Raw genomic sequence first — 14,948 nt, 5'->3', positions numbered from 1 at the left:
ACAGAAAAATAAAACACTGACATATCTGGATCAGTTCACATTCTCAGGTGAACTTAAGATAAAAACCCATTGTAATTTCTTTGACTAGAAACAGTTAAAAATGTTAAATCCAAGAAACAATGAATTTAGCTGCAGCTGAAATTGTTTAACCCTATCTGTATGTCGTGTTTACTATCATATCCATACAACATTGGGAACTCTGTGCCACCACTTTCAAAGAGGAAACTTAGTCGTTAATCCGATCCGTGCGCTTTGCATAGCAGTCAGTCAAAATAATTTTTTGAGAAATACTGAAAGTTTCAAAGAGATCTTCGTACTAGAAGTATTCTAAAATGTGAAGAATACAACCGTGGGGGTACAAAATGACCCCAGGATGTATGGATAGGGTTAAGACAATAACCCACAGTCAAGAAGAAAAGTGGCCGTCTTACACAGCATCATTTATATAGTTTTAAAAAGCGGGGAGGGGGGGGGGGAGGAAGGGGCTGTTTGTACTGGTGAGAGTCTTATACAGGCGGCCGTTAGAGCACAAATCCCTTAACTTTTCTCCTATTCCTGTCCCTCAATTAACGAAATGATGTTAGTCCCGGGTGCATCAGCCTTTCTAGATTACAAGAAATATGCCCACATCCTAGTGATCCAAGTCACGCACTTACAGGTTTAAGAAAACGAAGAACAGAATCACATAGAAAGTTCAGGGTGTCATTATTTACACAGTAGAAAACAAAGGAAAATAAAACTAGAACAGAATAAATTGAACATTGTGAGACATACCCTCCAAGAAAATCTGTGCTGTCTGATTGTTGGTTCAAGTTGATGACGTGTAGTCGATGGCCTGTGGGAAAAAGACAAAGAAAGAAAGGCCTTAAAAAATGAAAGGCAATTTCGTTACTTTGCAATCAACAACAACAAAAGATGGAGAGACAAAACTTACAACAAAAGATGGAGAAATAAAACTTACCCCCGCTGGACACATGAATATAAACTTTTTTTTTTCTTTCTCCTTTGAGTTCCCCTGCTAGACTACCCCTGAAATGTTAACTCAGTTGATATGCACAGAACAGCAATCAGCAGGCAAGAGTAAAAAAAATAATGAGAGTCTCTTACCCAAATGGTGAGCCAGGAACTGGACAGTGGACGTCTTCCCGGTGCCTGTTTCTCCCGTCAGCAAGATGGGTTCTTTCTTCTGCACACAAACCGCCACTTTCTCCAGCAAGCCCAGGGCCGCTCGAGTGTAGGAAAACACAGGTGCTTGGCTAGTAGGAACAAAGAAGCACTAAATAACTGTCGTCAGGAACAAAAGAGAGATGTCGTCTTATTTATGAACATTAACTTAGTGTGGAAATGAACAAAACCCATAGGTTTGAAATCGCTGAGTGATAAAACTGACGAGTTGTTTGTGCATACATTTCAGTCCCAAAGAGATGACTTAAACATGACAAAATGTCACCACAAAGAAGACGACAAATATAACAAATTAATGATATTTATTTCAAGTCATCCATTTGAGTATATAATTTTTAACACATATCAAAACAAAGACCATCTACATCCTCTCCCTTATAACTAACATAACCTTTCCCCCCAATCATTCACCTAAAATAACAATTTCACCAAAAACAGAAGTAAACGTATGCTATAGTTGCCATTATGATTAGCTGTGCTTTATCATGAGGAGCTGGTATAAGCACTTTCAAGGGCTTTCCCAGAGAATAACTTCTGTCATTTTTCCCCTTTCAAAAGCCAGATCTGAAACTGACATTGACAATCATGGTTTTGCCACTCGTTGCTCAGTGGCACTAACATACTTTTATGATCCTGGCAATTTCTTGTGTCCTATCAGTTCAAGACCTCTAAATAAGTCACAATGGGTCTACCTCTGCATCTTTTGCCATCTATTTTTCTAAAAAGAGCAACAAGTTCAGAGCCTTTAAGTTGATTCCATCACTTACCTAGTGGTAATATCCTTGTGCTGAGTCTCAATCTTCAGTTTAGACCTGCCGATTTCCAGCCTCGTCTGTGTCTCTCTTATACTTGGTTTGTGTTGAGAACAAAAATATTTGGCCTGATTGAAAGAAAAATAAACCAAATTGAAACAGTTGCACTACAAATTAGTAAACAAATGACCAATGGAAGGAAGAGTATGGAGATGAAGACACGCAGTAAAAGAACCTTAGTCGTTTCATACAAGTCATCCAGTACAACAATCCCTTAACCTGGCCCTTTTTTTTCAAATTGAAAGAAAATCGTTTTTAAGTTCACTGAACTTGAGTAAAGACCCAAAATTATTCTCAATCTATATCTAAATAAAAAGGTCGCTTCAGCTTCTTTTAGTTTTAGTAAGGTTTTACAGCACTTGCAACACAATAAGGTTACATAAGTGTCAAAGATTAGAGGTGTTACAAGAGAGTAACAAACACAAAAAAGAAGGAGGAGGAGAGATCAGGACGATAATTGTTTGATAGGAAAGAAAGAGCAAACCACACCAGAGTCCTGCAAACCACCCACTGTTCAGCTTCATTATATTAAAAGGTAAACAGAAAAGAGTCAAGGCTAAAAGATACAATATTCTGTTCCATCAGCAGCAAGCAGACTACACAACATGACACAAATGAAGACAACTAAATTAATTTCCTCACCCTCTCCTCCGTGACATTAAGTTTTGTCCCAATGGCTGTGGCAACCGCGAGTCTTGTGGAAGATTTTGGAAGACTGGTCACAAAACAGTCGAGAGCCTCCAGGAACACCTTCAGACCCTGGGACGACTCTCTGTGGTCAAAGTCTACGCTTGACCGTCGGCACCAGTTCATCAAATCTCTGAAATGATAACGCTGACATGTTCTACGAAGTACATAAAAGACAAAAAAAGAAATCACTTCAGATGCATTTCTTGAAATTTTCCATTTAAAACTAAAAACAATACAAAAATTAATTATCATACAAAGGCAATTGTCGGTTTAATTTCAGTCATAACAAAAACCTATGAAACCCCAGCAAGTCATCTTATCTATAATTAAACTGCACATGAACTATGTGCATTGCTTGAATCATAATTTCTGCTTAGTTTGATATTTATTTTATGCAACTAAGTAAAAAGAAGGAGAATTATAGGGAAGTTTCTGATTCTGAAAACTTGATAATAAAACTGGTTATGGACAAAGGAAGAACAGCCTTCCGTATACTAAGAGTGAATGTACCTTGTAGAAATGAGCCTTCCCCCGTGTGACAAGAGCTTCCTGTCGACAGACCCTGCACTGTTCCCATCCTCCGAGTCATGCTGGCCAGACGAGAGCATGAAATAGATGTCCAGCAGGCGGTCAACGATGGGGCTCAGGGCCGAGAACTTGGAAGTGACCACCTGAGACAGGAAAGACAAAAGACACACTCTCGGAATCCTACTTCATTGCCAGTCCCGAGTTTGATTTGAACTTCAAATGTCTGTCATGACAATTTACATATGCCACACTTGTTGATGGTTAGTTTAGGCTTACAACGATAAAGTATTGTAAACGCAAAATTTTTGCTAGGAGACGAACAACGCAGAAAAACAGAAAATAAGTCATCAGAAACACAGAAAAGAAGTTGTAAGAGCACTCCACACATGTGCACCAATCAACCACTCCCACAGGGGAGTAGGAGGCGGATAAGTGGTTCAGAAAAACCGCAACAGAAGGAGCAGGGACAGAAGAAGATAGGAAGAAGAGACAGAAGAGGAGAAGGAGTAAGATGAAAAGATGATAACCATTCAAAAGTAGGTAGAAAAAAAAACTGATATGTGTGCTTCACAAAACTGAACACAGCGGCCACATCTTTCTACAGAACTAGACAACAGTAACTCAAAAAAGAAGTAGAAAGAGCAGTTCACACCACACCAGCACCTAACAACCATCCACCCACCACACAGCAAGAGAAGCAGCAGGTAAACAGAAAACACAAAACAAAAATAGAGACCGACAGCAAACGCCAGGGGAGAAGCCATAGTAAAACTGTCACCTGCTCTAGCTCAGTCCGGCACAAAGGCTCCACGTTGACCACACTACACAACTTCTCCAGTAAGGCCGACTTGCTGCCCAGCTGCCGATGAAGTCCCTCAGAAGAGCTCAGCAACCTGCCAATGGAATTTTTTTTTTTAAATCATATTATCCGGTCAGAGTACAGAGTACAATCAAAATTGTCCCAGACCGCCACCCCTTTTTTCGAGGGGAAAAGTCCTTGTATTAGACTGAGGATGTTTTGGGTGGTGCCATAATATAAAAAGATGGGGGGGGGGGGGGGAGGTTGTATGAGTGATTTTTTAGCACAGGTAATTGCCTTAGAGGTGACCGTTAGAGCAGGTTTAACTGTACTTTTTCCTTACAAAACAAAGATGTTTTCTTTGAGACTGTGATATGAATAAGTCTGAAGGTGAAAAAAAAAAGAGAAAAAAATACTAATAAAATTAATCAAACCACTGACAGCATTTCTACCAAAAACATTGATCAAAAAGGCCCAAATACTAACTAGTACAATCCACTTCTAGAGACTAGCTCTTCATCTTTTCCGAACAGTAAAAACGTGATTCTAAAAGAGATCACGTAAAACAAAAAAAACCTCACCTCTGAGTAACAAAGAGCTGAAAGCCCGGGACTGCACGCACTTCGTCCCCGTGGCCTGGCAAGGGGAGAGCACCCGTCTCTGCCAGCGCCACCAGGAGCGAGATCACGTCCATGGGAGCTGTGTCCACGTCCTCCAGAAGCACCCAGCTGCCTGAGGTCACAGCGTGGGTCAAGGCCCCGGGACGCCAAACAAACTCTCCAGGAGTCTCCGTGCTGCAGTACGTTCCAAGTAAAGCCTACAGAAACCATACAAATGTATCTTTTTATTTGCTTGGAAATTTGTTTTGTTTGTTTGAGTAAAGAGAAGCACATTGACACAATAGTGGTCATTTAGTGCTGGGGAAGAGTAAGACAGACAGACAGAAATAACAGAGGGAAAGTAAAGAAGTACGACCTACAAGTGGCGCCCTCCAAACAACTAAATTTGCAGAGCAAGAACTTCTCATAAACAAATCAGTTACATGAAATCTTCCATGGGAAAGATAAAATTTTTAAAAACATGGAATCTGCGTGAATCAGCTGTACCTGACCATGCTGGTAATGAAGATACAGTCAAAACCTATCGGCGATGATCACCCATTTTCAAGGACCAAAGTGGTCATCTTAGACAGGTAGTCCTCTTGGACAGTGTCATTAGAATATTTTTTTTAAGCCAGGGGGAAGTGTGGTTGCTTGTACAGGTAGTAGTCTTGGGACAGATTGTCGTTAGAGAACGTTCAACTGCAATATGTGCCCCACTTATGGGACTAAAATGAATAAATAAGACAGCCTAGCCCTGAAAGACTAAGACTGAATAACCTCCTCCAAAATAATCTAAATTGTGTTCGGCTGCAGTTTAGTCCCAGCCTATGTGGCTCAAATAAATAGGACATCCTAGCCCAGCCACACCAAGACTGAATAACATAACTTCCTCCGAAATAACCTAACTTGTGTTGATCACGGAGTTAAAACCATGTACAACAAATCTTCACCTTGCTGTCAGTCTGATCCCCGAGCTGTATCTTGATCAAGTGCGGCACGCCTCGGCGCCCCGTGAGCCCGGCCAGGTGTTCCACGAGCGACGTCTTCCCACACCCGACGGGGCCCTGCAGCAGCACCGGGGAGCCAGCAGACACGGCCAGGGCCAGGCTCCGCAGGTGGTGCTGGGTCGAAGCAACGGGAACCAGGTCGCACAGAGCCTGAAACAGAGGGAGGACGGGAAATTGGTAACTGCAAAAATTGCAACTGCTAAATAATACTTCTCCACAGGATATTGTAAATTGCAAAAATTACAAATACAAATTAACATTATTACTGGAAAAAAAAAAAAACTTCTTGACAATAAATCGCGACCTCAGTGCTTTTTTGTCGTATCTCCATTTTTAATAACAGTGAAAAAAGTTCATAACAAAGAGTGACCTTAAGAAGAAGTAATATTTTCACTGTTAAAAAAAAGGAGATATGACAAGAAAGCACCGAGGTCGCAAAATAGTAACAGAAAATCGTATTGAACTGATATATGGAGGTGGGCAAAAGTAAATATTCCCCCCCCCCCCCCCCCCATGAATAGTTTGATCCAGTGCATAAGTTAAGATTTTATATATATAGTAGAGGGTTTTACAGCGCTCGCAACTGCATAAGGTCATATGAGCGCCAAGGGGTGGGTGTCAACAGAGAAGTCTTTACAGGAAACCAGACTTATTCTGCTCACCTCTCTAGCTTCAACAGCACAAAGTCTGCTTCGACTATCAAGGCACCCCGGAAATAGCAAGTCACAAGAGAGTGACAAACATACAAAAGAAGTAGAGGAAAATGACAATAGTAAGGACTAGGAAAGAAAATGCAGCAGTTCCCAGTTGTAGATCAGGCACAGTTATGAGCGTGACATGAATCAGCCCATTTACAATTCTACTGTGCTTGAACGAGAAATGTCCCCCCTTTGGGAATGGCCTAAAGACACTATAGTCAGTGGCACTGCCCCGGGGGGTTAGTTATCTTGATGGGAGACCGTATCAGAAAATCGTGCGTAACAATAATATACTCCTCGACTAGAAAATAAAACAGACAATCATATGACTCTTTCTAACTCTGTTGAAGGATGTCCGAAATCAGCTCAGACTAAAAGCCCACTCATAAACTAAAAAAAAATAAAAAACATTCAATTAAAACCCAAAAAAATTTTCAAGCAGGAACCTCATCACTGGTCCTCTGTCCTGTGTCCAGCTTGGGCAGCAAAATGCCCATGACACAGACGACCCCAGCACTGAGGTCCGGTGCTGTCACAGCCTGTAGCGTGTGGGCCTGGGAGGTCTTGAGGGTGCCTACAGTCAGCGAGCTGCAGTTTGTTCTGTGGCGAGATCTTAGCTTCAGCAAGTCCTTGTCAATTCTGAAATTGAAATAGTTCATTTTTTCAGTATGAGTTTTACAGCATTTGCAACACAATAAGGTAAAAAAAGTGCCAAAGATTAGAGGTGTTACAAGAGAATATACAAACACAAAAAAGAAGGAGAAGAGGTCAGAACAATAAATATTTGATAGGAAAGAAGTAGTAAACCACACCAGAGCACCTGCCAACCATCCACTCCGATAGAGAATTGAACTGACGTTTTAAGGTGTTCCTTTATTTATCGTATGCTCTACCCAATTTATTGTTTGAGTTTAGAGAAGCACATCAACACAAAAATGGCCATCATTTAGTAATCAGTGCTAGGAAAATGCAAGATGGACAGACAGAAAGAACAAAGAGAAAGAAAAGAAATAGGACCAAACAGAAGTGCCCTTCAACTATCCACATGCTACACTCAACTAAATATTTTTACCAAAATTAATACAAACATGTTGGTACATAGAGAACATCATAACTTTCACCAAGTGGAAATGTGCTCTATGTGACATGTAAGGTCTTAGATTACCTCTCTGAGGATACTTTCTATTGGCTAAGACAACAGAGACTATGAAGTTTGCACCTTGAAAGAGGCCATAAAATTATCACCAAATGTGAACATTTCACAAAAAACTAGCCAAAATTAATCCAGATGATATCACACAAAAATCAAGTGGCCAATGCATGTGTACACATCATCTTTAAAAATCTATACAGAAAGCATTCTTTCTAAAGATATCCACCAACTAAGCATGACATTCAGGTCTCTTGAAAAGTTGTCCAGCATTTCTAACTCCCAAGCTGAAAAACTTACTATTTCCAAGCTACATGTTCCCTGTAAGAACATCAGGGACAGAGATTCTACATTGAGTTCTAATCACTATATTGTCCATTTCTGTTAGATAAAAATATACAGGCCAGGCCTATAGTTCAAATCTCCTTCCCCCTCCCCCTTTCCTCCCCGAATCCATTAATAATTATAATTACTATCCTGTTTTTAAAAATAAAAAAACAAACAAAAAAGAAACTGACCTGACAACAACAGTCCGAAGTTCCTCCTCCTTGAAAATGTTCCGGAACAGCGCATCTGTCTCTGCTTCCGACAAGCCAACATGCTTACTGACAGCAGCAGCAGCATACCTACAACACAACAACAAAATGGCAAATGTAAATATTCCAGGCCCATATCTATACAATTTAGATCATTAAAGAGGCACGCTGCTTCAAGCCTGGCTGTCAGAACCAACCTGGGCATATTAGAATCCCAGCAGACAGGCAGCAAACCTCAATAGAAAAAAAAGCTTCTTCAATTATGAAACAAACTACTCCAGGATTACGTTTTCATTCATTTTCATGGCGTATTCCGAAAAAGGAAATCAGAAAATGGAAATCCTGGCTTTTTCCTGTTTTCCTGGTTGAGCGGGAACCCTGTGTTGTTTGGTGGGTGTTCGACATAATAAATAAAAATGGTAGCAGAGCGTGGTTCGTTCTTCTTCCCTCTGTCAACAGGAAGTTTTCTTTATTATTGTTACAATACAAACAAAAGGGGGATCATCCTGATCCTACATATTCATGACATCAGCAGAACATTTCGCATTAAAATGTTTCATAAAATAATAATAATAATGAGGTGAGTTTATCTATTAACACCCTGTTTACGAGAAAGAATTGTTAGAGGCATCATCAAACTAGTGAGCAAAAAATCTTAGCTACTTACCATCTGACTGCACAGTCCTTGTGGGACATGTGGTTGAGTAAACTGGGAATGTCCAAACAGTCTGCTACTTCAGGAAGAAATGTCAGGTAACTCCACATCCCACAGCACCAGTCCAGGTCAGAAATCTTTAAAAAGACATGAGAACGAAATTGAACAGGCGATTATTATTATTCTCAATGGCAATGCTTACCCATCATCAATCATCAGCATGCCAAATTACGATCCAGTTTCTCAAACTCTGTAGACATTGCATTGGACATTTTCTTTTTAGGAACAGTATGTATGAATTGAACAGCTTCATTAAGGCAATAGTTTAATAAAACAGATATGCACAGCCAGAGATTATATTACTAAAGACTTTTTCATCAGTATCTGTAACTAAATAGACAATTTTGATGGTCAGTTATGGACATTAACAACTTTTCAAGACCTAATTTTTTTTTAATATGGTACTATCTCAAAAGGCACACACTCAAAGGCTAACAGGGTTAACAGTTAACAACATGAGGGAAATCAAACTTTTTATACAGCAAACTACTTTCTGATACAACTACACTAGTTGAAAAGAGGAGATTTTTCACACCACTAGCTGCATAAGACTCTCAATCAGAGCATACCTGACGGTGCCTGGCTTTTTTCTGGACAGGCTCTGTACTCTCAGATACATTGTGGCTGAACGGTTTATGCTGCCTCAGAAACCCTACGGCAAACCTAGAAGAAGAAAAAAAAAAGACAATACAAAGTAGGAGATTTGACATCTTAAACATTTTGTGATAATGAATTGATAATTTTGTTTCTAAAATAATGGAGGGAAGTCCAAGTAATGCTTTACACGTTTTAAACAGCAAACAAAAGAGGAAATACCTGAATAATCCTAAAGAAATATGTGCATTGGAAATGTTAGGAACATCCAATATAGTATTTAATCCATAAAAACGTGTTACAATCCCAAACTAGAGAAAATTTTTAAAACACTGAGATATGGGAAAACAAGACTTAGGATGATAAAGACAGAAAAACTCAAGAGTCTTCAAAACCAAAAATGCAAGCTATAAGAACATCACAGCTCTCAGATTCTTCACACAGATAATTAATTACTTCAAATGAAACAAAGAAGGGTTTTTACAGTGAGCATACCAGGTCCTTTACACTTTGCATCCACAAAATTCAGTCTATACTAAGAAAATCTGAAAAAGCTCACATTTAAGAAGTTGTTCCATCTTTACAATTTTCTTTCCTCAAAACACTGCTTACCTCCGCAACTCTAAGCTGGTAGAAATAACTTTGCTTAGAACAAAAGCAAATTTTTGCAAATCCTTTCTCCCACTGCAGCCATTTTTGAGAACGCGCTGTTTTGACCTGGATGCTATTTCCAAAACAATAGGTTCAAACACATTGGACACATCCACAACTGCATCCCCAGACAAAAACAGCTCTGCCAGAGCTTCAAGCACATCCTCCCTGTCACTTTTGGACCATATCTGAAAATAAAGGTCAGAAAAGTTGGTAGTAACGTTATTAAATAAATATGATCATCCTATGTTTATTTAACTAACATAATTATTACAAACTTTGCAAAATGGATGAAATGCAATCATAGAATATTGTGACATTTACAAAGATGAGGAAGATGGAGAGAAGGAAAAATGAGCATAAAAGAGCTCCTTCATCAAAGACAACAAAAAGAATTAAAAAAACAGAACATTGCATATACAAAGAGAAGAGAAGTGGCAGTCAAACAGCAGACAAAGGAGAATAAACAACAAAATTTGTTTTAAAGGAATGATGTGCAGTGGCAGTGGGTGGGTGGATCAAAGCATCAGAAAACCAAGATGTGTGTGTGGGTGTGTGTATGAGTGTATGTTGTGTGGTATGTGTGTGTGCACATGTGTGCGTATGCATGTGCTTTTGAGAGCATATGTGAGATTTATGTGTGCCTGCATATATTATATATATATATGATCTTTGTCTATTGACTAAAACCCAATGAAACTGAGACCCAGAACTGTCATCTGGAGAAACCAGATTTTTCAATCAAATATTTGTTTAATTGGTGTCAATAATTCAAGTGACATTCAATTCCTTTCCAGACGTATAGCTCAGCATCTCATGAACTATTCTTATTTCTGTGAAATGATAGACCCACTTTTGATTTATGAAATGTGATCATATGGACTAGCTCCTAAAAACTTATCATTCAAAAAAGGAAAATGTAATATTTTACAATAAAACATTTCACAATAAGTAAGGCTTTGGCGAAGTTAAGACATTTTAGATGGATTTTACCATTTCAGTATCATCATGGGTCAGACACACTCCACAGATTCTGGGACTCAAAGTAAAACATAGCAACCTAACAACACAATACACATCCCCACTCCACCCGCCATTTCATCCACAAAACTACTTGTAAGTACTTATAATATATGACCACCATAAACAACAGACCATTACTGCAGACTACTATGATCACAGTCAAACCCCAATGCATCGCTTGTCTTGAGATGAGCATAAAGTTGGAGAGATAGAGTGGGGTTGGCGGTATAATGTAATAACATTTATTGCCATCTTCATTTTGAATGGCAGTAGACTAGTAGAGTAGAGACAAGAGACAAACTATGGGTAGTTTTCACTCATCTAGATCTGTCTTGCACAACTGCCATGGGCAGGGGATAAAGGAGTAACACAAAAAGTGATATATAATATATATGCAGATCTCTAACTGAACTTTACAGGAAATTCAAATTTGTTAGTATTTCTGCCAGATCAAAAGTTAGGCTTTATATATTATGTAATATATATATAATATAGGCTATGTTTAGGTGTCAAGGACCCTGCAGATATAGTTTTTTGTTTGTTTTTACCCAATACTTGTCAGTCCTCGGGCCTAATTATTGATTAACCTCTATGTTTTGAAGTATCTTCTCTTCTCAGAGAATTCTAAGGTCTTCTGCCTAACTTCTGTAAATTAAATTGCGGAGCTGCAAATCCTTCGTACTGCTGTCTTTCAGCTAAACCTCTGATCTTCTGGTAGGAAAGATCTACATCTAGCCTTCTCGGGCAAGGGCAAAAAATCTCAGAGATCCCGAGCGCAAGGGGTCTAAAATCGATAAAGAGTAGGCTTTGGCCGCCGCCTGCGCAAAATTCTAGAAATCCTACCAACTGAAAATTTTTTATGTTTCCTGCGCGCTCATGTCATAGGCTATGACCTTATGCAATTGCGAGCACCGTAAAACACTTAAGAGTAGAGACGGGGCCGCGCGACAGGGGGGGGCCAGCGCGACAAGCATATATATATGTGTGTCCCTGCCGGTCAATATCAGTCATATATGAAGGAAATTTAGAAACTGAGTTGACATTATTTTCAAAAACTATCACCTTTTCCCTACAATTTAAAACAAGAATGAAGTAAATTTAAATATGACCATATCTGACGAACATACAGAACTTTTAATTGTGCAAGTTGAGGAAACACGAAAAGGAGAAAATGGCATACCAAGTTGAGCAACATGGTTCCATAGAAATGGGGGTCTTAGAACTGAGATAGAGACTTGACATTTATAGTAGATTATAGGAGTCGTTAATTTTTATCTTTTATCATGAAGCAGAAGACATCAAACTTTCAATTGATCCAAAAAACAAAACTTTCATGGAAAGTCACTTTTTTGCCTTACACCAGCCTCGTAGCTGATAATAGCACACTGCATCTTACCACTGATATTGACCGGGGAAGACAGATATGGTATGAACCAATTTAAAGACATGCTAGAACAGTGTTCCCGCATTTATCAACATCTGGCAGCATCCTTTCCTGTGGCACGAGATTCTTGGCAGGTCGCTGAGGTTGCTGACACAAAGAGAAGTTATTTCCAAGATTGCTGATTACGTATTCTAACAGTGTATCGACCTGCAGTTGTAAGGCTGTCAATGCATTTTATGAAGATGTGTATACTTGTACTACATACACAGCAGTGTGCTGTGCATGTAGCATCAGTGCAAGCAAAGCATGGAGCCGCTCAGCCTCTCTGAGGGAATGGGTTGGGGTAGTAGCGCAGTGCCAGCATAGTGTCTGGTAAGGCGGGTTTGGTGCGGTGGGTCACCACCCTTGCCTGCATCTCTGCAAATGGGCGGTACCTTCCGCCTCTCTCATCTTTCCCTACAAAAGGCATCCACCATGCTCTTGAGGGCTTTGAAGTAAACGTTCTACAACAAGAGTGACAATGGATGGATAACCAAGGGTGTTTTCCTTCAGTTTTCTGAGGGATATTTTCATCCCTCACAGAGAGAGAGAGGGCATGAAGAGGCCTGTCATTTTGTTTGTCGATGGCCATTCCAACCATGCCTCGCTTGGTGTTTTAGACCTCTGCAGTGAAAACAGGGAATACAGTGGAATCCTGTTATAACGAGAGGGAGGGGACCAGAGCAAAATGTCTGCTATAGCAGGATTCTCGCTATAACTATAAGGGATCCAGTTATAAATTCAAGGGAAACTGTAAAGTAGGCCTAATCCATGAGTTTGGTTGTTGTTTATTTTCTTTTGCTATCTCCCCTGAGGATGATTTTGTTTCAACATGACCTCTAGGTCTTACTTGATCAAAAATCGAATCAGATTTCTTTCTCTAGTGCTAGATCTAGCGATGTGGACTGACAGCTCGGCGTTGGCGATCAGAAAGAAAGGCCTCTAGGCTAAGTCGCCCGCTGTATTTTCCCCCACCCCACCCGGTGGTGCATTCTGTCTGCTTGCGCACGTCACACATTCGCTCCATCCATCACATTACTGTGACCCCTCCATCCCCGCATAGGAGAAGTGAGAGTGAGAGGCATGGTATTGGTAGGCACTTCATAATCTAAACTAGGCTTACGCTGGCCTATCACGCAATGCGTTCTGCTTGTCTGAGCATGCCACACCCTCCCTCCTCAGCTGCTCCAGCCTTCATTGTTGACGCACATGGGCTCTCCTATTCTTTGTTTCGCAAGATCACCAACAAGTTTCTGAACTGGCGAGGTTTTGCATTATGTGTAATTGGCCTATATGCCACTGTGCACTGCAGCAGCAATATATTCCGCTATAACCGACTCGCATGTTTGTCTGAAAGCGCTATAGCAGTATTTTATTTACAAAGGTAAAGAGGAGAAAAAAACGGGGTTTTAGAATAGTGCCTTTATAACAGACTTCTCGTTTTTTCCGGACTCGTTATAAGTGGACTCCACTGTATATTGTCTCATGGTCCACACCAGCCACCCGACACAGCCTCTGGACCAGACGTTTTTGGGGCCATCAAGCCAGCGTGGCAAGAGATTGAGGAAGTTTGTGACTGACGCAATGGAATCCGTCACATTGAGGATGCTCGCCGGCATCCTGAAGAAGGCCAGGCCTGGACAACAGCAGCTCGGCTGGAAACAGCCATGAGGGGATGCACAAAGTCATGGCTGTTTCCGTACAAACGACAACCTTGACGTTGTCCTCACAAGTGACAAACTGAAACCCAGCGGCACCTTCATAGGGTCCCCTGCCCCTACTAGATCTAGATCTATTCACTTGTCACCCCACACCTCCTCTGCCTCTGCCCCACCCACCTCATCTGCCCCACCCACCTCTTTCTCTTGACAAGATCTTTTGCCTCTGCCGACCTAAGCCTTAGGCCTTAGTAGTAAAATAAAAGGGATCAGATTCTAAAAAACGAAGAACATGGACTCATGGGAGTCACTGTACTGTATGTAAGAAGTTTATTTTGCAATTCAGAGTTAATGTGAATGTGTACTTGTAAAATCGAGAATCCTATGATGATGTCAACAAACAAAATAGGCCAAAATAACTCGGGCAACCATCAAAGAGGCAAGACAGCTGATCGGCTCAGGGGCATGCGTTTCATTACCTGTTTCGGTAGAAACTTTTGAAGTTTATTGCCACAAGCCTTATTCAGCCGACACAGCTTGCTAAGTGAATTCTTAGTGTCCCATGTAGACACTTCATACGATTCCATTTTAAAAATCAGACGGCAACAGTTTTAGTTACCCTTACACGCGTGTTGCGCTAGATCTCTTTCACACATGCTCGAATTCAACTTTCACTATTAGAATACTTTATGTATCTCGTAACGGGCAAGAGTTCTTTTTACAAACTGTTAGTACTTTTGTATTGAGAAGGTTTTCTTTGCGACAGATTATTAACTCCTGACATAAAAGAGTAATAAATACTTCTCAGTTTCAAAGAATTCTGTGGTTTCAAAACAACAGGATTATTATTATTATTATTATTATTATTATTATTATT

At 40.2% G+C, this 14,948-nt stretch overlaps 2 protein-coding genes across 2 annotated transcripts in view; both read right to left on the bottom strand.

Moving 5' to 3' along the window:
* LOC101860988 (midasin) overlaps window positions 1-8,792 on the bottom strand; it is a gene marked incomplete in the record, with an annotated part of 36,205 nt that extends 27,413 nt beyond the window's left edge. Inside the window, 11 exon segments of the mRNA XM_035971221.1 lie at window positions 775-835; window positions 1,108-1,256; window positions 1,953-2,065; window positions 2,640-2,949; window positions 3,198-3,358; window positions 3,994-4,108; window positions 4,596-4,831; window positions 5,567-5,773; window positions 6,768-6,960; window positions 7,990-8,097; window positions 8,675-8,792. Coding sequence (XP_035827114.1) covers window positions 775-835; window positions 1,108-1,256; window positions 1,953-2,065; window positions 2,640-2,949; window positions 3,198-3,358; window positions 3,994-4,108; window positions 4,596-4,831; window positions 5,567-5,773; window positions 6,768-6,960; window positions 7,990-8,097; window positions 8,675-8,772 — 1,751 coding nt within the window.
* Window positions 8,793-9,056: 264 nt separating this feature from the next.
* On the bottom strand, window positions 9,057-14,734 carry LOC106012527 (midasin). Its single transcript, XM_013085709.2, has 3 exons — window positions 14,551-14,734; window positions 9,929-10,155; window positions 9,057-9,385 (listed from the first exon to the last, which is right to left on the bottom strand). Exons 1-3 carry the CDS (start codon window positions 14,656-14,658, stop codon window positions 9,277-9,279), a joined length of 444 nt encoding a protein of 147 aa, XP_012941163.2. The 5' UTR covers window positions 14,659-14,734; the 3' UTR covers window positions 9,057-9,276.
* Window positions 14,735-14,948: the final 214 nt, after the last annotated feature.

Source organism: Aplysia californica, unplaced genomic scaffold (assembly GCF_000002075.1).
Source record: "Aplysia californica isolate F4 #8 unplaced genomic scaffold, AplCal3.0 scaffold00399, whole genome shotgun sequence".
Classification (NCBI taxonomy): domain Eukaryota; kingdom Metazoa; phylum Mollusca; class Gastropoda; order Aplysiida; family Aplysiidae; genus Aplysia; species Aplysia californica.
Note: the sequence above shows the minus strand (reverse complement) of the source record. Positions and strands in the feature narration are given on the sequence as shown.

Excerpts from the sequence above, each read along its gene's own strand:
- LOC106012527 (XM_013085709.2), bottom strand. The coding sequence starts at position 14,658 with ATGGAATCGTATGAAGTGTCTACATGGGACACTAAGAATTCACTTAGC. Across the intron at positions 10,156-14,550 it reads AAAAGTTTCTACCGAAACAG|ATATGGTCCAAAAGTGACAG; the intron begins GTAATGAAACGC and ends CTTTATTTTCAG. Across the intron at positions 9,386-9,928 it reads ACCAGCTTAGAGTTGCGGAG|GTTTGCCGTAGGGTTTCTGA; the intron begins GTAAGCAGTGTT and ends TTCTTCTTCTAG.